Here is a 25,340-nt window from a genome sequence, read left to right as displayed (position 1 = left end):
GTTTTATAGGAAGGTGGTATTAGGATATGTAATTAGCTATGAGCTTCTCTATTTTGTTTGGACATGGCACTATTTCCATCAGTACAAGAAGGGGCAACAAGCTCAGTTCTGCACAACTAGAATTTCTTGGCTTATTCCTGAGGCCAGGGAAGCGGGGTAAAATCACTGCATGGTGACATCAGTCATTTCAGGTACAGATAAAAATACACACATATACATATAAAAATTGAGCTTTAGAGTCTATTAGGCTATTCCAGATTTCAGTTCAGTGTTTCTTCACTTGGATTTGTGATATTCTGATAGCTTTGCAAGAGAAAATAACCAGGGTAGGAGAGGGGGGATTTTCATCCCTTAAAATATAATAAAGCATCGCCACTGTAACAACCTATAAAAGTATAATTCTTTGGTATTTAACAAAATGAAGAGTCTGAGTGGATTTGTCCAGACATTCAGGGAAATTCTCCACTGTGAAGTCTCTGGTGTCTAATGAGGGCTGAACTACACCTGAAAGCTCTGCCACATTTATGTGACAGAGCTCAATACCGGAGAAAAACCCTACAAGTGTAAAGAATGTAGTGAAGCCTTCAGTCAGAGCTCAACTCTTACAAAACATACAAAAGTCTACACTGGAGAGAAACCCTACACCTGTAAAGACTGTGGGAAGGCCTTCAGCCAGAGTTCATCTCTTACCCAGCATCAGAGGGTTCATACTGGAAAGAAACCATTTGATTGTCAGGAGTGTGGGAAAGCCTTCAGTAGAAGCGCCCGTGTTACCCGACATCAGAGGATCCACACTGGAGAAAAGCCCTGTGTATATATACATACATACGTGTATATACACACACGTATGTGTGTGTGTGTGTGTATATATATACATGTATGTGTACATACACACATATATTTGCATATATAGTATAAAATATATATATACTATATATTACACATATATGTATTTTTTTTTTTGCAGATACTTGAATGTTTGTGTTCATTAGGGTTCTAGGCTCTCTTGTAACTCTTTTTGTGCTCTTTGGGTGATATTGTCCACTCCCACGGCTTCAATTATCACCCATTCTCAGGCAACTCCCAAATCTGTACCACCAGTTAAGATCTCTTTCCTTTACTAAGATACATTTGGCATGTTGGCCTTATATTCATCTAGCCTCCAGACATCACCACTTAGAGCAGGTTTTCTCAACTGCAGCACTATTGACGTTTTAGACAGACAAGTCTTTGTGTGGGGCCCTGTCCTGTGCATTGTAGGATGTTTAGCAGCATCCCTGGACTCTACTCACGAGATGCCCATAGCACACTTTGGACATTGCCAAATGTCCCCTGGGGGGAAAACTTGCCCCTGGTTAAGAACCACTTGTTTAGACTTATTATAGACACTTCAAACAACCTAAGATAAACTGAACTCATCTTCCACCCCCTAAATTTGCTAGTTCTCCTGTGTTTTCCATCTCAGGGAAGAGAACTTCCATTCACCTACACATCCAAACCAGAAACCTGAGAATTTTTTCTTTTTTTTTTTTTTGAGATGGAGTCTTGCTCTGTCGCCCAGGCTGGAGTGCAGTGGCGTGATCTCGGCTCGCTGCAAGCTCCACCTCCTGGATTCACGCCATTCTCCTGCCTCAACCTCCCAAGTAGCTGGGACTACAGGCGCCCGCCACCACACCTGGCTAATTTTTTGTATTTTTAGTACAGACGGGGTTTCACCGTGTTAGCCAGGATGGTCTCGATCTCCTGACCTCGTGATCCGCCCGCTTCGGCCTCCCAAAGTGCTGGGACTACAGGCGTGAGCCACCACACCTGGCCGAAACCTGAGAATTTTCTTTGTAACTCCCTCCCCTCTCAAATCTACACAACAAATTATGTCAATTTTATATCCTTAAAATTATTCAAATTCTTTCTTTCTCTTCATATTTCTTATATAGCAGAAAACTAGGTAAGATGAGGACAGAATAAATGAAGAAGTGATTCCAGCTACTAAAGGGGAAACCGGAATAGCCTCATAAAATGCCTCAGGATGAGGCACAAAGCTGATCTCTGGATCATGTGTTGGGCTTATAACTTTAAGGAGGAAGTATCTCTTCCTTGAGTCTGGGAAGAAATGAGGGGTAAGCTCTTAGGATTCTGATGTGGTCAAGTGAAGATGAGACTGCAGGGGGATTCGACATTTTCTACAGGCCCGGAGGATTTGGGAAGAACCCCTAACTCTTATTTCTAAAGATGCAATCTACCTTGTTCTCACTTACGTGTACAGCTGCTTCTTGGCACCTCTCCCTCCTGCATTTGCGTTCGTGGGTTTAACACTTCTTCCAACTGGGAGATGATACCAGGTTTGGAAAATGGAAATCCTATTCAAAAGATACAAACAGAATGTAATTTTAAGTTCAAAAGAGAAAGGACCACTCTATTCTCAGTCCCACTCTGTTGCATTTTAGAGAGGAGAAAACGAAATAACTAATTGTCAAAAGCAATTAAATAATTTCTACCCAAGTAGAGTGAGAAACAGTTTAAGGATCTGATCTGGATTCTGTGGGGGAAATAACCAAAGCCTCATTTATTATCATCCCCTAATAGAAGCAAGGGAATCTTTAGAAGGCAAAGGTATCCTGAAAGGTCAATCTGGGGTGGAAGGACCCAAGCTTACCCAAGGAGACCAGGTTCCTATAGTTCTCCAGCATTACATCCCTGTACAAGACTCCCTGAGCAGGGTCCAGTTCTCTCCATTCTTCCTCAGCAAAGTTCACAGCCACATCCTTGAATGACACAAAACGCTGAAACACCTGCATGGGGTTCTGAAGAAAAAGTTAAATGAGGCATAATTAGGGGAGACTGATGGGATGGAGAGGAAACAGATTAAACTATGTTCACAGTGTCAAAGACAAGATTTTATTGACTCGTATATTAAAGAATCTTAAAATCTTAAAATGCGTATACCCCTTTGACATAATTTGATAGTTTTGTTTTACAGCAATTTTATATATAGAACTCAATTATAAGGCCGGGCGTGGTGGCTCACGCTTGTAATCCCAGCACTTTGGGAGGCCGAGGCGGGCGGATCACGAGGTCAGGAGATCGAGACCACGGTGAAACCCCGTCTCTACTAAAAATACAAAAAAATTAGCCGGGCGTGGTGGCGGGCGCCTGTAGTCCCTGCTACTCGGAGAGGCTGAGGCAGGAGAATGGCGTGAACCCGGGAGGCGGAGCTTGCAGTGAGCCGAGATCACGCCACTGCACTCCAGCCTGGGCAACAGAGCGAGACTCTGTCTCAAAAAAAAAAAAAAAGAAAACTATGAGAAATATGGAGAGTTATAAACAAAGAATCACATCTATTTATACCTTACAATAGCAAAATCGTTCTAAATAACCTAAATGTTTGAGAACAGTGCTAGGAGCTGCTAACTGTCCGTGAAAATATACCTCCTCCTCTCCTTTCCAGGTATACAAACATTTCTCAGCCTCCTCTGTAGTTAGACCTGGCCATGAGATCCTAACCAATGGAATGCAAGCAGAAGCGATGTGTGCCCTTTCCAGGCCTGACTCACGTATATTCCTCCATGTTGTTTTCCCCTTCTGACTGGCTGGTAGGGCCATGAGCCCCAGAGTGAGTTTGGAAGCCATGTGGTAAAGAGGCTAGAGCTTCAGATAGCTCAGGTCCCTGAATGGCCATCCTATCAATCTATATACCTAGTCACATGGCTATGACAGCAAACAATACACTTATATTGTATTAAGGCCATATATATTTTGGGTCTACTGGTTACAACAGTTATTAGTAAGCCAACCCAAACTAATTCGGAAATTGGCACATTCAAGTGGGAGGTATCATAATAAAAACTTCAAATACACAGGTGGCATTGGATTGACAGTCAGGTAGCACACTTCAAAGAAAAGAATATTTAAGACTGGAAAAATCCAGACTCTCTTTGAGACGGAGTCTCACTCTGTTGCTGGAGTGCAACGGCCGCGATGATCTTGGCTCACTGCAACCTCCACCTCCCATGTTTAAGCGATTCTCCTCCCTCAGCCTCATGAGTAGCTGGTACTACAGGCGTGAGCCACCATCCCCAGCTACTTTTTTTTGTATTTTTAGTAGAAACAGGGTCTCACCATGTTGTCCAGGCTGGTCACGAACTGCTGACCTCAGGTGATCTGCCCACCTCGGCCTCCCAAAGTGCTGGGATTACAGGCATGAGCCACTGCATCCAGCCAAAAGATGCAGACTCTTAATATACACCGGCAAACTAATTAGCAACTATGAGGGGGCAGGGCAAATGCTCACTGGGCCTGTGGCTCTAGAACAGGTTGGAAAGCGCCAGAACGCTCTTTGTGTAGAATGCTCCTGGATCCATCTGGCCAAGAAAGAATGAGTTAAGTTCAGGAAACAATGTGTCAATTTTCAAGCCAAAGCAAAAGAGAATAGAGTGCAGAAATCTGAGGCCTCACGTGGTTGGAAAAGCAAACTGTTTCTAGATCTCATACAGTGGGAAGTAAGTTTAACAAGAGCTTTGAGCCCATTACACCTGTTAACTAAACAAAGCGATTTAGCCCTGTAAAAAAAACGTCAGATTAAGGATGTGGCCTTCCCACCCAAGCCTATTGTTCAGCCGGCCTTAAGGTTATCTTCAGTTAAGTTGAGAGAGACACATGGTAAGTAAGAAACTAAGAAATAGGCCAAGCTGGCCGGGCGCGGTGGCTCACGCCTGTAATCCCAGCACTTTGGGAGGCCGAGGCGGGCGGATCACAAGGTCAGGAGATCGAGACCATCCTGGCTAACACGGTGAAACCCTGTCTCTACTAAAAATACAAACAATTAGCCGGGCGTGGTGGCGGGCGCCTGTAGTCCCAGCTGCTCGGGAGGCTGAGGCAGGAGAATGGCGTGACCCTGGGAGGCGGAGCTTGCGGTGAGCCGAGATCGCGCCACTGCACTCCAGCCTGGGCGACAGAGCAAGACTCTGTATCAAAAAAAAAAAAAAAAAAAGCAAGAAGCCAAGCTTGAGAATTATATCTAGGAAAGAACTTTGAGTATAAGAAGGCTTTAAGTTTTTGTGGAACAACACCTCCGTGATCTCAATGTACTGACTTCTTTCCTGTGCCAGAGGAATCAGTATCTTGCTTTGATTCTAACTCATTTATGTCACTAACTTTCTATAAATCTTTCAAGAATCTCAGCCTTCAGGGCCCACATCAAATCTCACTACTTTCATTAGCCTAGGAGCTGCTTACAAGAACTTTAAAATGCTAGTTGAATGAATAAAACCTTCCTAAATCTCTCTCAGCCAGACACATTTGCTCCTACTCCTCCAAGTCCATACAGCATTTTCCCTAAAACATTTTATTATTGAGTAGGCCCTTAATAATAAGGCCCTTAATAATAATAAATCTGCTGGTTTGTGCCACATAGATTTGTGTACATCTTTTCTCCCCAAAATATTCTAAGCAGATGGAAGCAAGAAATGCCTCACGTGCCTTTACCTATCTACGCCAAATGTCTCAAGAGAACGAAAAGAAGCTTGATTCCCACCCAACCATGTTCTAGGAGTCATGCTCCTCAATTATCTGCTAAAGAGGCCTCATTCCCACCCCGCCCCCACCATCCTTTCTCTACACTGCCAACTGATGGGCGAGGCTACCAAGCCTCCCGACTTTCACTCCTACTGCCATACAACTGAGGAACACTCAAACACCATCTCGTCGGCAGTCCATCCCACCAGCTTGATCCTTTCCTTTCAAACTGCTGTGGCTAATGTGGCTGACAAGCTTCATGCTAAAAGAAAGAAATTTGCTTCAGGAATTAAAATAAGATTTCCGAGAAGAGAGGGAAATCCCCAACTCACCTGGGACTCTGCTGTCTGGCAAAGAGCAGCCATATTTTCCTTCTCAAGATACTCCTTTTGGGAAAGGGCAGGGTCCTCAGAGGGCAGAACTGGAAGGAAATCGGCATAAAGGAACCTGGTTTATCTTTATGTATCTCAAACCTATGAATTTAGAAACAGCCACTTATGACAAAATGTGCCTGTGACCTTGGCTGTCCATAGCTTGAAGGATTTTACAGACATCTATGTAATGAGACTTCAAAGATAATCTCAGAGGATAGAATGAACATAAACTTAGTCAGGGAAAGGTATGACCATTAACTGGGCTCAGGATCTGCATGAGCCACTGCTCTGAAAAACAAGGTTCCCTGGGACCAAAAAACCCTAAAACAAAACACGAAGTGCAATGTTACAGTTGGAGAGGTGCTTAAAGACCTCCAGACTCAACTCCTTTATTCACAAATGGAGAAAGTGACCAATTTTATAGAACAAGAAAAAGGGAGTCACAGCAGCAAAAGACAGCAGTGCCCACCCCAGCAGTCATGGTCATAGACACCTTTAGCCACCCCATCGTGAGTATTCCAGGCCCACGGTGAGTCTGTGGCCATCTCAGGCCTGTTACACCACACACGCTCCACTAAATTGCATGTGTCGTATCATTCACCACTGCATCCTAAGCACCAAGCACAGTGTACTTGGCAGACAGCAGTCCCTAAGTATTGTGAATGAATTAATGAATGGGCCCCAAATTCCCTTGATCTGATTCTATGCCCAACAAGCAACCTTCTGCTCATAATTTACTTCTCCATTTTGATTTTTTTGCCTGTAGGGAGAGAACTGCGGATCCTATTACCTTTGAGCATTTCTTTGTGCTTATCTCCAGGTAGTAGAGTTACATGCTATTTATCTTATTCTACATATCATTCTATATTTTCCTGATATTTTACAGTTTATTATTTCCTCAATCCCCTCTCCACCCATCTCCAAAAAGCAGTACTTAAACCTCCTTGTGGATTTGTTTGGGGGAAGAAGTAGTTCTTTTAGGCCTCACTTATCAAGTACAGGGTTTCACAATTTTGTAGAATTCATTCCTCCTGTAATCCTTCGTCATTGGAACTCTGGCTCTGCAGTCTGCCTGCCTGCTGCCTTTACATCCTGGCACTGTATAACCATAGCCAAGTTTCTTCTGGGCTTCAGTTTCCTAATTTTAAAAAAGAGAATATAATGGTACCTGTGTTGCTACAATGTGCGTTAATGCACATAAACGGCCCAAACCAGTACCTGGTACAGAATAAGCACTCAGGAAAGGTCATTTAATCATCAGTTAATTATTATTCTCAATATTTTCTGCATATGAACATTAACAAAGACTTTATGGCACTTTCTTTCTATATTTTGTTTTACGAGGAAAAAAAGGTATGATCAATACGTTTGGTCATACTCCCAAATCCCAACTTCCCCACAAGATGCCTGTCCCCTCCCTGTACTGGACACTGACAATCAGTGGGGGCTAAGGTAGAGTTCCTTAGAGTTAGGAACTCCTAAGTTCCAGGACTTCCAGAAATCAGAGGGCCTGAGGGCAGGATATTATAGGAAAGTCAAACAGACTAGAGATAGACTATGGAAGTCCCTTCTAATCTGGGGCATCCCTTTGTATCTCCTTAAGAGAAAGCACTTTTTAAGAGAAAACTGAAAGAGAGCCAAGGAGCAGTCTCTAATTCTGCCAGAAATGAGCAGCAGGGCCATGGACCCTGGGGACGCAGGCCCCAGCTCCAGCCCTGAGCTCATAGAAGGTTCAAGGGACTAGGGCTCTCCCATGTGCTATAATGCGAAATCAAATCATCAGCCTCTCCATACCTATTTCTTTCTCCTCTTCCAAGGAGTCTGACTTATCCCCCCTCATCCTTCAGAAAGGCAGGTGGTATAACGGAAACAGTACGGAAGTAAGGTATCTTGTTTTTTCAGAGTTTCAAATTAAAAGAGAATTATATTAGTAAAATCACTACCATTCTTCGCACACTCACCACGGACCAGGTGCTTTCCATAATAAATCACTATTTACAGATGAGGAAACTGTTAACTCGCCCAAGGTCTCTGTGCTGCCCACACACACTTTACAAGGTTGCTGTAAAGAAAAACTAAAACGAGGTTGTGTGTGCACACTGTAGATTCTCGGCTAATGGCAGGACCCTTTATTTCTATTTCTTACCTCTGTTCTGGAGTTTGCAGGTCCAATCCTCCATAATCACAGCCTTTGCGCCACTATTTGGGTGTAGCAACCTTTCCGTTCTCCACGTATCTTCCTGGGAATTGCCAGCATTCTCCCAGAAACTGTGGCAAGAGGTTCTGGATTGAAGTTTTCCCCTTTTTCATTGTATTTCTTTTTTCATTCTCTGAGACTGTACTCAGAACGTAGTCTGACGCAGTATCTTTTGAGCTAAAGCTAAACTCAAGCACTTCAGCAGCCATTTAATCTTCAGGAAGCCCTAAACACTGGCAAGTCTCAGTACCTTTATACCACCAGGGCCCTGCAGAGTCAGACACTGGGAACATAGACAGTTAGTTACAGACAACAGTAAAGATACTGTGCCTGATGAATACAAACGTGCAGGGTGGTGGAAAGTGCCCTGCTGGGAGTGCCTGGATTCTAATTTCCACTATGTGCTAGCTGGCTGGGTGACCTACAAGTTACTTTTCATTTTTGGGTGTTTCCTTCCTACGTACAAATGGGGAGATGGATGCCTACTATTAATAAAAGCGACAAGTGATTGATCCCTTACTTGGTGTCTGGCCCTGTGTCAACTGTTGCATGTCAAAATTCCATTTAATCCTCACAACCACCACTTAAAAGTAGGTACAACAAACCTCAAATTACAGGTAAAGAACACGAGACACAGAGAGTAACCTGCCTACACTCACCATCAGAGCAATACCACTCTCTGAAAATGTGGATAAACGGATCTCTGATATCCATCCCCTCCCACGTTCACACTGTCAGTCTATAAAACGGTTCCACCACACTGCAGGCTGCAGAGACAAAAGGGAAGCGTTGGTGCCTAACCTGGCCCTGGTACAGGAGCCTTGGGCGCTACCTGCCTCACTTTCCAACCAAACGCTCCAGGCTATGCGGGCCCTCAGCCGGTTTCCGAGCAAATGACCCGGAAGTGTCTCGGATAAGAAACACACATACACCCCACTCCCACACACACAAAACCCAAAGACACGCTCCAGGGGCAGAAGGGGCGCGTCAAGGTGGCCGAACCCTAGCTCCAGTAGAAGGAATTACAGTCAGATCAGCGGGCCCGGGGAGAGGCCCAAAAGGGAGCAGCCGGGACCCCAAGTCTGACAATCCACTGCTGAACACACATACCCTGTCCAGCGTCTGCTCCTCCCCGGTCCAGACACAGGGAGGGTCTCTGCTCGGGGTGACAGGGGGGACACAGACTCGCCACGCGCAGAGCTCCTCCAGAGAAAGGGGCCGGAAGCGGAAGTGCGCGCCGAGGCTCCTGGGAAACGTAGTCCGGAGCTGCCCGGGCGACAGAGCGAGATTCTCTCTCAAAACAAAAACAAAACAAAAAAACTAAACAATGTTAAAAGTGAAGTTATAGAGCAGAATTTTTTTTTCTTTGAGACGGAGTCTCGCTCTGTCGTCAGACAGGAATGCAGTGGCGCGATCTCGGCTCACTGCAACCTCCGCCTCCCGGGTTCAAGCGATTCTCCTCCTCAGACTCCCTAGTAGCTGAGATTACAGGCGCCCGCCACCATGCCCAACTAATTTTTTTATAATTTTAGTAGAGACCAGGGTTTCACCGTATTGGCTAGGCTGACCTCGAACTCCTGACCTCAGGTGATCCACTCACCTTGGCCTCCCAAAGTGCTGGGATTACAGGCATCAGCCACCACGCCTAGCCCAAAAATTGTTTCTTATGCTTGATCTAGTCTGTTGTTAGAGTCTTGATTGTATTTTTCATTTAATTCATTGTATTCTTCAGTTCTAAGTTTTCTGTGTGGTTCTTTTTTATATCTCTGTTAAATTTCTCATTCAAATTATGAATTTTCTTGATTTCATTGAATTTTGTAACTGTATGCTCTTGAATTCCACTGTTTCCTTAAGATTATTATTTTAAATTCTTTTTCTGGAACTTTGTATATTTTCTTTTTCTTTTTTTTTTTTTTGAGACAGAGTCTCGTTCTGTCGCCCAGGCTGGAGTGCAGTGGCACAATCATCTCAGCTCACTGCAAGCTCTGCCTCCCGGGTTCATGCCATTCTCCTGCCTCAGCCTTCCAAGTAGCTGGGACTATAGGCGCTCGCCAGCACGCCCAGCTAATTTTTTTTTTTTGTATTTTTAGTAGAGACACGGTTTCACCGTGTTAGCCAGGATGGTCTTGATCTCCTGACCTCATGATCTGCCCGCCTCAGCCTCCCAAAGTGCTGGGATTACAGGCGTGAGGCACTGCGCCCAGCTGGAACTTTGTATATTTTCTTATGATTGGCATCTGTTACTGGAAATTATTGTGTTCTTTTGGAGGTGTTATGCTCCTTGCTTTTTCATGTTTCATGTGTTTCTACATTTTTCTCTCTTTCTTTCTGTCTTTCTTTCTTTTCTTTCCTTTTTTTTTTTTTGACAGAGTCTTACTGTCGGCTGGAGTGCAGTGGTGAGATCTTGGCTCATGGCAACCTCTGCCTCCCGCGTTCAAGGGATTCTCCTGCCACAGCCTCCGGAATAGCTGAGGTTACAGGCATGTGCTGCCATGCCAGGCTAATTTTTGTATTTTTAGTAGAGACGGGGTTTCACCATTTTGGCCAGGCTGGTCTGGAACTCCTGAATGAACTCAAGCTATCTGCCCATCTCAGCCTCCCAAAGTGCTGGGATTACAGGCGTGAGCCACCGCACCCAGCTCTACATTGATTTACACACATATGATGAAACAATCACCTCTTCCAATTTCATGGAGTAGGTTCTGTAGGGAAAGATTTATTCATATGGGTCTTGGGGTGTTGCTTCAATGGAGTGTGTTGGCTTTCGTTCTAGGTGGATGCAGTAGTGTATTCTCTATGTAAGTTTCTTCAGCTGTAATACACGCTAGTGACGGGCCGGGTGCGGTGGCTCACTCCTGTAATCCCAATCCTTTGGGAGGCTGAGGCAGGTGGATCATGAGGTCAGAAGTTCGAGAGCAGCCTGGCCAAGATGGTGAAACCCCATCTCTATAAAAATACAAAAATTAGCCAGGAGTGATGGCAGGCACCTGTAATCCCAGCTACTCGGGAGGCTGAGGCAGAAGAATCGCTGGAACCCAGGAGGCGGAGGTTGGAGGTTGCAGTGAGCCGAGATCATGCTACTGCACTCTAGCCTGGGTGACACAGAAAGACTCAGTCTCAAAAAAAAAAAAAAATGCTAGTGACATTTGTGAATGTCTCAGTGGCCTAGGCTAAGAGGTGGTGATGGCGGTCATGTGGCTTTTGCACAGGGCTGTTTCTCAAGTCAGGGGCTCATGTGTGCCCATGGTGGGTCAGCCAACTTGGAGTCTGGCTCACTGGGATTGGGGCTATGGGACTGTTAACTCTGGGTGGGGACACGAATGCGTCGTTGCTTGGCCAGCCTAGAGGGTGCCTGCCAGTGTTGGCCTGTGGCACTGTTTCTTAGACCCTGGACACAGGAGCACAGCTGCTTGGCTGTCCTCGGAGCATGTCTTCTAGGCGAAGCCTGTGGGGCTGTTACTTAGGCTTGCAACAAAGGCACAAAGCTGCTTGGCTGGCCGGGAGATGTGTGTCCTGGAGTGGCCTATGAGACTGTTTCTCAGGCCTGGGATGTAGGCACACTGCTCAGCTGACCTGGAGGGGTGTCTGCCTGGGGCAGCCTGTGAAGCTGTTTCTCAGGCCCTGAACATGGACACATGGCTTCTGAGCGGGCCTGGGTGCGTGTCTGCTAAGCATGGCCCACAGGGTTTTTCTCAGGTTCAGGATGTGGGCTCATAGCTTCTTGGTTGGCCAGGGGTGGCCTGAAAGGCTTTTTCAGGCTGGGAATGTGGGGGTACAGCTACTGGATCACCCTTAGGGTATGCCTTCCAGGGGCACCCTGTGGGATTGTTTCTCAGGCCTGGGATGTGGTTGGACAGCTGGTCAGCCAGACTAAAGGGCATGTCTGCAGGAAGCGAGCCACAATGCTGCATCATAGGCCCTGATCATGGGTGTGGGGCCTTTGGGCAGGACAGGGGCATGTCAACAATGGGAGTGGGTACCACAGCGTTGTTTCTCAGGCTGTGGGCACAGAAGTATAGCCATTCTGCTGACAGGGCAGCATGTCAGCTGCTTGGTGGCTCAGGGACCTCTTCTGCTTTGTGGATGGTGGTCAGCAGTTTGGCCGGCTCAAGAGCATATTTGCCCTGGGTGGGATTGCCACATGGTTCCTCTGTCTCAAAGTACAGATGGCTGGGGTCGTCTTCTCTGTTGCTTCAGGTAGCTTCAGGTAGCTGAAGAGCTCGCCGCCCGGCACGTACTCCATGAGCATGTAGAGGAAGCGCTCGTCATGCCACGTCCAGAACAGCCTGATGAGGAACGGGTGGCTGACTTCCTTCAGGACAGACTTCTCATTGTGCACGTGCTGCTCCTGCTTCAGGCAGATGACATCAGGAATGCTCATCACCTTGAGGGCGAAGAAATGCTTGGCTGTCTTCTCCTTCACCACGCGCACCCGCCCGAACGTCCCAGTGCCCACGGTGGCCAGCGTGTCAAAGTCCTGCAGGCTGTACGCAGGCGGCTCCGGCGACCGCGCCTCGGGGCTGGGGCAGAGCGCGGGCGCCCCGTCGGGGGTCTCCTCCGCCACCTTGCGGGAGTCGCTCTCCGCCGCGGCCGCCTGGGCCAGCCCGGGCGCCTCCATGGGGACGCACTCAGGTACGGGGCACCGGGCCAGGCCGGGGCGCTCGGGGAGCCGGGCTTCCCGGGACGCAGCCTCGGAGGGCGGCGCGGCGGCGGCATCAACAGAGGCTCCCCATGCGCGTCCTCGCCTCCTGGTGCGCGGCCCGGCGCGGGTGACTGAGCGACGGGGACAATGGCTGGGCGGCGCTCACGGCACAAGCAGCAACGGCCCCGGGTGGGAGCAGCCGCCGGCCTCGGGGGGCGGGCACCGAGTGCGGGACGGCTGCGGGGAAGGCGGGGGCCGCGGCACGGGCTGGGGGCGGCGAGGCGGGGGCCCTGCGCATTCCCAGTCTCGCGCCCGCCGCCTCCTCCAGCTCCTGTTATAAACTTTTCTTAATCTAAATTAAAAAACTAACTTTTAACCTAATTATGAACAGATATTGAACCTTATCAATGATTTCTATTGAGTTAGTTATTTGGGTTTACTTTTCCTTTAGAATCCATTAATGTAGCAAATTTCATATCTAGATTTTCTGATGTTAAAATCAACTTGATCATGATATAGGTTAAATTCAATTGGCTGACCGGGTGCAGTGGCTCACACCTATAATCCCAGAACTTTGGGAGGCCGAGGCAGGTGGATCACCTGAGGTCAGGAGTTCAAGACCAGCCTGACTAACGTGGTAAAACCCCGTCTCTACTAAAAATACAAAAGTTAGCTGGGAATAGTGGCCGGCGCCTGTAATACCAGCTACTCGGAAGGCTGAGGCAGGAGAATTGCTTGAATCCGGGAAGCAGAGGTTGCAGTGAGTCGAGATCATGCCATTGCACTCCAGCCTGGGTGACAGAGTGAGACTCCGCCTCAAAAAAAGAAAAAGAAAAAAAAATTCAGTTGGCTGGCCAGGCGCAGTGGCTTACACATGTAATCCCAGCACTTTGGGAGGCCAAGGCAGGCGGATCACAAAATCAGGAGATCAAGACCATCCTGGCTAACACAGTGAAACCCCGTCTCTACTAAAAATAATACATACATACATACATACATACATACATGCATACATACATACATACATAAAATTAGCTGGGCATGGTGGCAGGCGCCTGTAGTCCCAGCTACTCTGGAGGCTGAGGCAGGAGAATGGCATGAACCTGGGAGGCGGAGCTTGCAGTGAGTGGAGATCGCGGCACTGCACTCCAGCCTGGGCGACAGTATGAGACTCCATTTCAAAAAAAAAAAAAAAAAAAGAGGCCGGGCGCGGTGGCTCACGCCTGTAATCCCAGCACTTTGGGAGGCCGAGGCAGGCCGATCACGAGGTCAAGAGATTGAGACTATCTTGGCTAACACAGAGACTCCGTCTCAAAAAAAAGAAAAAATCAGTTGTCAGTTGGCTAATATTTTATTTAGGTTTTGTACTTATGTCCATAAGTAAAATTGGCTTATAATTTTCATTTTTATTCCTTGTATTATCCTTATCCATTTTAAGAACCAAGTTTATATTAAATTACTAAAATAAATCTGGCCGCTTTATCTCTTTTTATTCCTCTGAGTTGTTTTAGAACACCTTTTATATAAGATAGAGAAGATTGGTTCATTGAAAGTTTGGTAGAATTTGGAGTGTGGCCCCACATTTTAATTTCTTTTATGGTAATTGAGCTATTGAAGTTTCCAATTTCATTTTGTACCTTTTTATTTATTTCATATTTTCCTAAATGTATCTACTTCATCTATGCTTTCAAATGTATTGGTGGTTAATAATGTCCATTGTGCCTCTCTTTCTGTTTATTCAGTCTGCAGTTGTATAACTTCGTCTGCTCTCTTAAATTCATCATTCTCATTTGAAGTTTATGTATCTTATTAATCTATTCATTAAACCAGCTTTTGTCTTTGTTTGTTTGTTTGAAGATGGAGTCTTGCTCTGAAGATGGAGTCTTGCTCTGTCATCCAGGCTTGAGTGCAGTGGTGTGATCTCAGCTCACTGCAACCTCTGCCTCCCAGATCCAAGCGATTCTCCTGCCTCAGCCTTCCGTGTAGCTGGCATTACAGGCGTGTGCCACCATGCCTACCTGGCTAATTTTTGTATTTTTAGTAGAGATGGGGTTTCACCATGTTGGTCAGGCTGGTCTTGACCTCCTGACCTCAGGTGATCCACCCGCCTTGGCCTCCCAAAGTGCTGGGATTACAGGTGTGAGACACCATGCCCAGCCCAGCTTTTCATTTCAATAATCTTTTTATTGGTTTTTGTGTACACGACTTCCTTGATTTTTGAGCATTTATTATTTCTGTATTTCGTATTCCTTTGGCTTAACCTGCTCCTTGAATAAACTTCTTAGCTCACTTCTTTCCAATTTTTCTTAAATGTATTTAAATTATAAATTTTTCTAACTACTCTTCTAGACGTACTCTAACATTTTTTAATAACTTGCGATTCAGGTTTAGTAACTTCTTACACTATTTTCTCTTTAACCCCAAATTTACTTAGTATTGTGGGATTTTCTTTATTTTTGTTTTTAATATTCAGAAAAAATTTTTAGCTCTCTTTTCTTTTTTATTTCTAATTTTATTGCATATCTTCAAAGAGCAATAGAACTGTGCTGTCCAAAATGGCAGCCAATATAGCCATATGTGTGTACCAAGCACTTGAAGTGTGCCTAGTCTGAATTGAGAAGCGTTGTAAGTGTAAAATACCTCCAAATTATGAAGACAGTGCAAACAATATAAAGTATCTCATTGATAAGTTTGATATTGATTACAAGCTAAAATAAAATATATTGGATATGTTGGGTTAAACAAATATGTTTATGTAATTAATTTCACCTCTTTTAAAAAGTTTTTAAAATAGAGCGACTAGGCCAGGCGCGGTGGCTTACGCCTGGAATCCTAGCACTTTAGGAGGCCAAGGCGGGTGGATCACAAGGTCAGGAGATTGAGACCATCCTGGCTAACACGGTGAAACCTTGTCTCTACTAAAAAATAGAAAAAATTAGCCGGGCGTGGTGATGGGTGCCTGTAGTCCTAGCTACTTGGGAGGCTGATGCAGGAGAATGGCATGAACCCAGGAGATGGAGCTTGCAGTGAGCCAAGATTGCGCCACTGCACTCCAGCCTGGGCAACAGAGCAAGACTCCATCTCAAAAAAAAAAAAAAAAATAGAGCGACTAAAAATTAAAATTACATATGTGGCTTACATTATATTTCTCTCTATATATAGTGGTATTGATGTATATGAATTATTTTAAATCTCACTGAAGAATCATCTGTATTTTAGCATATGGTCAACTTTCCTGAATAATGCATGTGTGCTAGAAAAGAATGTATATTCTCTGTTTGTTGCATGTAAAGTTGTATGTAGACCTATTATCCTGAGATTCATAATCCTGTTATTGAAACTCCTAAAGCTCTCCTTCCTTTTGTCTTCTTGATATATTGGTTTTTCAGAGGATTATGTAAAATTTTCCTACTACAGTTATTGATTTTTCTTTCAGTCATTATACCTTCTTGATCTCACGTTCCTTTTATAAGTTTATAATGTGTCCAGACAAGGTGTTGTAGATTTATTTTTCCTTGTTCCTTCCTGCTGATTACTATGAACACTAGAAATAACAAACAAGAACTCTGACAGGTAGATAAAGGAAATTGGACTGGGTAGAGAGGGACCCCAGGACTGGAGGCACATCATGTTAGTGGGGCATCTCATAACCCCAAGCCTTGCAATAGAAGATGGCCCACGTAGACTTATTCCTCCCCTTGTGGAACAAGGGCCCCACTAACAACACCAGGTGAGCCTGGAGGGATTGACTGGAAACCCCACTAAGCATAAGCAGCTAGAGGGGATTCCATCAGGCCTGAGACTCTCCTCTCCCATCTAGAGCAACAGGTGGAAGGGCAGTACCATCACAGGGGACCTGCCACAGCAATCACAAGCCCAATCAGACCTGGGAATTCCCATTCTCCCACTCCAAACACACACACTCACACACACACACACACACACACACACACCCCTAGAGACACCAGGTGGTTGGTTAGTACAGGCAGGTGGAAATCCCACCATATAGAGATAGAGGACTCCACACAGGAAGCACTCTACTTCCATGTGGACTGGAGAATCCCTTTCCTCACCTTGGCCCAGACTGGGCAACCTCTTTCCACTCATTCAGGCAACATCAGCAGGGATCAGTAGATAACCCAGAGCAGACCAAAGTAGTGCCACAAAGGCTCTGAACACTAAATAGTCACTGGAAGCACAGCCCACCACAAAAAGTAGAGCAAGGCCTGTATACTATATACTAAACCTAAATAAATCTTCTAAAAAATGAAAGATTTAAATAGAACCCAAAGTCTCTTACTATCCAGAAATCAATCCAAAAGTACCCATCATCCCAAGAAATAGGAAGATCACAGCTTGAAAAACAAAAGACAATCAACTAATGCTTATACTGAGAAGAATCAGATTCTGGAATCATCTTATCAGGATTTAAAGCAGCCATCATAAAAAACAGTTTCAATAAGAAATTACAAATTTTCTTGCCAGGCGCGGTGGCTCACGCTTGTAATCCCAGCACTTTGGGAGGCCGAAGCGGGCGGATCACGAGGTCAGGAGATCGAGACCACGGTGAAACCCCGTCTCTACTAAAAATACAAAAAAAAAAATTAGCCGGGCGTGGTGGCGGGCGCCTGTAGTCCCAGCTACTCGGAGAGGCTGAGGCAGGAGAATGGCGTGAACCCAGGAGGCAGAGCTTGCAGTGAGCCGAGATTGCGCCACTGCACTCCAGTCTGGGCGACAGAGCGAGACTCCGACTCAAAAAAAAAAAAAAAAAGAAATTACAAATTTTCTTAAAACAGATGAAAAAATAAAAAATCTTAGCAAAGAAATATGTTATAAAAAACCAAAATAAAATTATGAAATTAAAAATATACAATTACTAAAATATTTAAAACTCACTGGATGGGCTTGATAGTAGAGTGGAGATGACAAATAATAGAACCAGGGAACTTGAGGAGAGATCACTATAATTTACCCAATCTGAACAACAAAAAGAAAATGGACTAAAAATAAATGAACACAGCCTCTGGACCTTTCTTTGGAACAATGACAAAAGATCCAGCAATCTTAACATTAGAGTCCCAGGAGAGAAAAAAAGAGTAGGACTGAGAATATTTAAAGAAATAGCAGAAAATAATTTCCCAAATCTGGTTTATGCTCCAAATTATGAAAGACATATACTTACAGATTCAAGAAGCTGAACGAACCCCAAATAAAGTCAAATAAATTCCTACCAAGATACATCATAATTAAAATGCTACAAACTAAAGATAAAAAAATTATTAACAGCAGCAGACAGAAATGTTTCCATTACATCTGGGGAACACCAATTTGATGACACCAGGTTTCATGTTTGAAATCATGAAGGCCAGAAACAAATAACACATTCTTCAAGTGCTGTCAACTTGAAGAAAAAAAGAAAAGGAACTGCAAACTGTGAATTGAATCCAGTGAAATTATCCTTCAGGAATGAAGAGGAAATCCAATCATTCTCAAGTGTATGTAAACTACAAGAATTTGTTGGTATCAGATTTAGCCTTAAGGAATGGCTAAAGGAAATTCTCTAAACAAAAAGAATATAATAAATGAAAGTATCATGGAGTATCGGGAAGCAAGGAAGGAACAATAGAAAAAGTAAAAATATGGTCAAATACAATAGGTCATACCTCTTCTCGAATTTTACAAAATAATGTCCATTTTTTGTCCATTATAATGTTTATTTAATCTTGAGTTTAATTTTTATTTTTTTTTGAGATGGAGTCTCGCTCTGTTGCCTAGGCTGGAGTGCAGTGGTGCAATCTCAGCTCACTGCAACCTCCGCCTCCCAGGTTCAAGTAATTCTCCTGCCTCAGCCTCCCAAGTAGTGGGGACTACAGGCACCCACCACCACGCCCAGCTAATTTTTGTATTTTTAGTAGAGACAGGGGTTTCACTATGTTGGCCAGGCTGATCTCAAACTCCTGACCTTTTGATCCTCCCATCTCAGCCTCTCAAAGTGCTGGGATTACAGGTGTGAGCCACTGCACCCAGCCAAATTTAATTTTATTAATAATAACATTGTTATCTGGCTATTTTTTGTTCATATTAGCCTGGTTTATGTTTTGTAATAACTTGGATTTTAATATTTTTGTTTTGCTTGAATTCCAATGTATGTTTTGTAAAAAAACATATTGCTGCATTTTGTTTTTTTTACTTATTAGTTTTTTTGTCTTTTTTTTGAGACAGAGTCTTGCTCTGTCACCAGGCTGGAGTGCAGTGGCACCATCTCAGCTCACTGCAACCTCCACCTCCCAGGTTCAAGTGATTCTCCTGCCTCAGCCTCCTGAGTAGCTGGGACTACAGGCGCCCACCACCATGCCTGGCTAATTTTTGTATTTTTAGTAGAGACAGGGTTTCACCATGTTGGCCAGGATGGTCTTGATCTCTTGATCTTGTGATCCACCCTCCTCGGCCTACCAAAGTGCTGGGATTACAGGCGTGAGACACTGTGTCTGGCCCTACTTACTAGTTTTTAATCCAAATGGAGATTTTCAGGCTTTTGATAGATAAGTTTGACACATTTACATTTATTGTGATAAATTATATAATAGGTCTTATATTGTGTTTTCTTTTCTTTTTTTGAGACAGGGTTGTGTTTTCTCTTTTCCATACTTTCTGTTTCTTTTATTCCTCTTCTCTCAGTTTCCATGGAATAATCACTTCTTTTCTTTTTTCTTTTTTCTTTTTTTTTTTTTTTTGAGATGGAGTTTTGCTCTTGTTCCCCAGGCCGGAGTGCAATGGTGCAATCTCGGCTCACTGCAACCTCTGCCTCCCAGGTTCAAGTGATTTTCCTGTCTCAGCCTTCCAAGTAGCTGGGATTACAGGCATGCACCACCATGCCTGGCTAGTTTTGTATTTTTAGTAGAGACGGAGTTTCTGCATGTTGATCAGACTGGTCTCAACCTCCCAACCTCAGGTAATACACCCTCCTTGGCCTCCCAAAGTGCTGGGATTACAGGCGTGAGCCACTGCACCCGGCCAGTCACTTCTTTTCTTATGCTTTGAATATTATACATCATATTTTTATTCTCCTGGTGCTTGTACCTAACTTATTAAAACCCACACCTATGTTTCTTCCCAACTTCCCATCTATTTTTTATGGTTGTGAATGTGTATTCTTTTATGCTGATCAGCCCAGGATACTATATACAGCAAAACTATTTTTCTTTCTTTCTTTTTTTTTGAGACAGAGTCTCACTGTGTCGGCCAGGATGGAGTGCAGTGGCATGATCTCGGCTCATTGCAACCTCTGCCTCCTGGGCTCAAGCAATTCTCCTGCCTCAGCCTCCCGAGTAGCTGGGATTACAGGTGTGTGCTACCACTCCCAGCTAATTTTTGTATTTTTAGCAGAGACAGGGTTTTACCATGCTGGCCAGGCTGGTCTCAAACTCCTGACCTCAGCTAATCTGCCTACCTCGGCCTCCCAAAGTGCTGGGATTACAGGCGTGAGCCACCACACCCAGCCTTTGTTTTTCTTTTGAGACGGAGTCTCGCTCTGTCTCCCAGGCTGGAGTGCAGTGGCATGATCTTGGCTCTCTGCAGCCTCCCACTCCCAGGTTCAAGTGATTCTCCTGCCTCAGCCTCCCGAGTAGCTGGGATTACAGGTGCCTGCCACTATGCCCAGATAGTATTTTTTGTTCTGTTTTTTTGTTTGTTTATTATCATTATTATTATTTTGAGATGGAGTCTGACTCTGTCACCCAGGCTGGAGTGCAGTGGCGCAATCTGGGCTCACAGCAACCTCCACCTCCCAGGTTCAAGCAATTCTCCTGCCTCAGCCTCCTGAGTAGCTGGGATTACAGGCATGTGCCACCATGCCTGGCTAATTTTTGTATTTTTAGTAGAGACAGGGTTTTGCCATGTTGGTCAGGCTGGTCTTAAACTCCTGACCTTAGGTGATCCACCCACCTCAGCCTCCCAAAGTGCTGGGATTACGTGAGCCACTGCACCTGGCCAATGTTTTTTGTTTTTGTTTGTTTATTTGTTTGTTTGTTTTGTATTTTTAGTAGAGATGGAGTTTCACCATATTGGCCAGGCTGGTCTTGAACTCGTGACCTCAAGTGATCCACCCACCTTAACCTCCCAAAATGCTGGGATTATAGGTGTGAGCCACCACACCCGGCCTAAAAACTAAAAATAGAACTACCATATGATTCAGCAATCCCATGACTGAGCATTTATCCAAAGGAAAGGAAATTGGTGTATCACAGGGATACATGCACTTCCATGTTTATTGCAGCCATATTCACAATTGCAACTTAAGTGTCCATCAATGGATGAATGGATAAAGAAAATGTGGTATATATACATAATGCAACACTATTTGGCCATAATGAAAAATGAAATACTATCATTTGCAGCAAGATGGATGTAACTGAAGATCATCATGTTAAGTGAAATAAACCAGGCATAAAAAGACAAGTACTACATGTTCTCAGCCGTATGTGGTAGCCAATAAAGTTCATCTTATGGAGGTAGAGAATAGAGTGATGATTGCCAGAGGCTGGGAAGGATGTGGAGGGTGATGAAAAAGGGTTGGTTAACAGGTACAAACACACAGTTAGATGGAAGGAATAAGTTAGAATGTTTAATAACACAGTTAACAACAATATATCGTATATTTCAAAATCACTAGAAAAGAACATTTCAAATTTCCCCAACGCAAAGAAATGATAAATGTTGAAGGTGATGGATATCCCAAATGCCCTGACTTGATTATTACATGTATTATGCTTGTATCAAAATATCACATGTACCCCATAAATATGTACAAACATTATTTATCAATATTACATTTTCTTCTTGTAATCAGTCCTGCTATTGACAAATCAGATTTATTTATTTAATTATTATTTGTTGAGAAGCCACAAAATGCCAGGCACTGTTTTTTTTTCCACATTGATACTTTTTTTTCTTCTCAACAATCAAAATACAAAGTTAAACACAATCGAGCCATTGTTTTGGTTATGCATAATGTGTATGCCTCCAAAAACAGAAGAAAAATAGGAAGAAGTACCCTCACTAAAGGTTCCCTGACAAGTCTTCCGGCAGATCCAACGAAGGGAGACTCAGGAAAAATCACACTTAGAAAGCTGCCCAGTGAGGTATTTATGCAAAAAGAGTGGTTCTGGAATTAAGAACACACTTTTATATTTCTGTATTTCTCAAAGAGGTCAGAAAAGTAAATCACACACATTGAATTTTATTATTTTCTAAAAGAGGCCTCTGCCCCTTTAGAAAAATGAAATGAGGGGAGACAGCCCATGGTGGGGGTTTTCATTGGAAGAAGTCCTTGGCCAGAAACCGTCCTGAGTGTTTAACTTCTGCCTTTCAGGAGAGAGGTCTGAATTTTATCACCTGGGGGGTGGGATGAAGGTTGGGGACTGAGCTGGAGGTCTTTAGGCTTGGTCAGATGACAACACAAACCAAGGTGTTGCTCAGGCTCCATAGCTGTGGATGGCTTTTAGGGTGTCAGATGTTTGGGGAGACAGAGGGAACAGAGCACTGCAAAGATACTTTATTCCCATCTACACCCTGAACGAATTTGCTGGAAGTATTCAGCTTCAGGTCATGAATTTGACCTGCTGTAGAGGTGTAGGTTTTTTTTTTTTTTTTTTTTTTTTTTTTGAGATAGGGTCTCACTCTGTCCCCAGGCTGGAGTGCAGTGGCGCGATGGTAGCTCACTGCAAGCTCTGCCTCCCGGGTTCACGCCATTCTCCTGCCTCAGCCTCCCGAGTAGCTGGGACTACAGGCGCCCGCCACCACGCCCGGCTAATTTTTTGTATTTTTAGTAGAGACGGGGTTTCACCGTGTTAGCTAGGATGGTCTCGTTCTCCTGACCTTGTGATCTGCCCGCCTCGGCCTCCCAAAGTGCTGGAATTACAGGCGTGGGCCACCGCGCCCGGCCGAGGTATAGGTTTTTTCAGGTTCTCTCATCAGCAACCCACCGGAAGGTAAGTGTGGGGAATGCACCAGTTAGTTCCCACTGTCTGGACTGATGGAGATCTGACACTACCTGGTACTATTCCAGGCACTGTTTTTAACACTGAGAATTTTTTTTTAAATTGCGATTGTTTTCTTTTGTAGGTGATCTATGTTTTGTTTCTGGAAGGCTTTAGAATGTCTTCGTTAGATTTCACTGTAATATGTGGTGTCTTTTCTTTTTTTTTTTTTTTTTTTTGAGACGGAGTCTTGCTCTGTCGCCCAGGCTGGAGTGCAGTGGCGCGATCTCGGCTCACTGCAACGTCCCCTCCCGGGGTTCACGCCATTCTCCTGCCTCAGCCTCTCCAAGTAGCTGGGACTACAGGCGCCCGCCACCACGCCCGGCTAATTTTTTGTATTTTTGGTAGAGACGGGGTTTCACCGTGGTCTCGATCTCCTGACCTCGTGATCTGCCCGCCTCGGCCTCCCAAAGTGCTGGGATTACGAGCGTGAGCCACCGCGCCCGGCCTTGTGGTGTCTTTTCATAATTTTGTTTGACTCTCTATGAATACTTTAGATATGAAGTCTTTAATTTTTTTATTTTTCCATAATTCTTGATTATTTCTTAAAATAGTTCCTCTTCTCTGTTTTTCTTTCCTTCTGGATTCTCATAAAATCTAGTCAGCCTCCATACTGCTTAACATTTCTTTCATATTTTTCAACTTTTTCTCCCTTCCTGATATCTTCTGGAAGTGTAGAGTTCCCTAGCCTGATATTGTAGCCTCACTAGAATATTCTGGATATTCACTTTTCAATTTTACACATTCTGCTACCCAATATAGTATTAACCATCATATTTTGACACAGTTTTGTTGTTTTTATTTTTATGACAAGTTCTTGCTTGATATTTCCTGTATCCTCCTTTATCATTCTTAGGATAGCTTTTTAAAAGTACATGTACAGGCCACACACCTCCTAGGACCAACTGTGCCATTTGTCTTCCTGTGGGTTTCAAATCAACTTTTCAATAGTTGCTCAATCCAACAATTTTCCCTCTTCCAGACAATCCCCAGATTGGATTTTGACAAAGAAGATCTTCTTTTATGTTAGAAAGTGGAATTAAATTTTCCTGCGTAACAATATGACCACATACTTAGTGGTGCAAAATAGCACACGTTTATTATCTCATAGTTTCTATAGGTGAGAGTCTGAACACAGCTTAAGTGAGTCCTTTGCAGCCAGCTATCAAGATGTCAGGCAAGACAGAGTTCTCATGGGAAGACTCTACAAAGAATGATTCACTTCCAAGCACACAGAGCTGTCCAAAGGGTTCAGCTCCTTGCAGGTTGTGGGACCAAGGGCCTTCGGTTCTTGCAGGCTGTTGGCTGGAGGCCATCCTCAGTTCCTTGTCATACGGGCCTCCCCAACATCACCACACCGCTTCATCAAAGCCAGCAAGAGAGGAGTCTCCTAGCAAGACACACGTTAGACTTTTATGTCACCTTTATTGTACTGTATTGGTTATAAGCAAGTCCCAGTCCATACACAAGAGGGGATTGCACAAAGGTGTAACTACCAGGTGGCTGAGATAACGGGAGTTACAGATCCCTTCTGGGAGCTGGAAATCATCTTTCCTTGAAGTTTCTAAAAGCCACTGAACGGTTTGAAGCAGTAAAGTAATAGCATATTCTTGTTTTAGAATGAGCACTAGCCAGAAAGTGTCGAGAACAGATTGGTGGTAGAGAAAACCTTAGTTAGGGAATCCAGTTATCAGGCTGCAATGGCAATCCTAGTGAAATGGTGGTGGCCCCAACTAAGGTAATGCTACTGGGAATAGAGAAAGATGGAAACAATGGAGTTAAGATATAATGAATAGGACTTGGTTATAAATAGATGGTGAGATTAAAGAGTTAAGAATATTCAGGCTCTGGTTTGTGCAAATGAGTGAGTGGGCAGTAATGTCATTCACTGAGAAAAGGAGGGCAGTCTAGACACGAAGCTGGAGGTGGATGGGTTAGTCCCCTAACAGAATTGGAGAGACTGAATAACGCTCCCTTGAAAGAATCACCTTTTATGATACATTTAAACTAATGTTTATGTCTGCAAAGAACCTGTTGCTTAAATTTGTTAAAACAGGTTCAATCTTTTCAACTCATTTTAAATACATGAATTTTTAGGATTACAAGTAGTCTGTGGATACAGGAACATCCGACTGAGTGTACAAAGAGGGACCTGCTCTTCCTAAAAACATCCTTCGTATGTTTTGAAAGCAAAAGGATGAGTTCTGGGAGCACAAAATACGGATAAAAGCTATTTATTTTAACGTATTTTACACCGGAGTAATTTGGGTTGAACTTAGCAGCCCTAAGCACTGTGCCGCAGGAACTTGTGCAGACAAAGAGCGCGGACGGACCCTGACTCAGGTCCGCGTCTCCGCTGCTCCCTCCCTCCCTCGCCCCGAGGATTAGACACAGGAGATGCTGCCTCATACTCTCCCGAGACGGACGGAGCTCTTCGATCCTCGGATTCTCCCAGCCACACCACGGGCGCTCCCACCTGCGGAGAACCGGAGTCTGGCGATGCCAAGGGTCTTCTGGGAATTGTAGTTCCGGGCGGGATGAGGGCGGCACGCCTGGCTCCGCTCCTTCTTACGCATGCG

At 44.4% G+C, this 25,340-nt stretch overlaps 2 protein-coding genes across 2 annotated transcripts in view; both read right to left on the bottom strand.

The window, feature by feature from the left end:
- Window positions 1–2,295, bottom strand: part of TRIM16 (tripartite motif containing 16) — a 44,767-nt gene extending 42,472 nt beyond the window's left edge. Inside the window, exon 1 of the mRNA XM_058431997.1 lies at window positions 2,256–2,295. The gene's annotated coding sequence lies outside the window, so the exon portion shown is untranslated. The remainder of the gene's footprint in view (window positions 1–2,255) is intronic.
- A 9,877-nt stretch (window positions 2,296–12,172) lies between these two features.
- Window positions 12,173–25,337, bottom strand: LOC116458374 (uncharacterized). Its single transcript, XM_032137994.2, is given in 4 exon segments — window positions 12,173–12,830; window positions 12,832–12,995; window positions 12,997–13,055; window positions 25,238–25,337. Coding segments are annotated over 4 exon segments (981 nt in total).
- Between the last annotated feature and the right edge of the window lie 3 nt (window positions 25,338–25,340).

Source organism: Hylobates moloch, unplaced genomic scaffold (genome assembly GCF_009828535.3).
Source record: "Hylobates moloch isolate HMO894 unplaced genomic scaffold, HMol_V3 SCAFFOLD_19, whole genome shotgun sequence".
NCBI lineage: Eukaryota > Metazoa > Chordata > Mammalia > Primates > Hylobatidae > Hylobates > Hylobates moloch.
The sequence above is the reverse complement of the archived record's forward strand: the minus strand, read 5'-3'. Positions and strand labels throughout refer to the sequence as shown.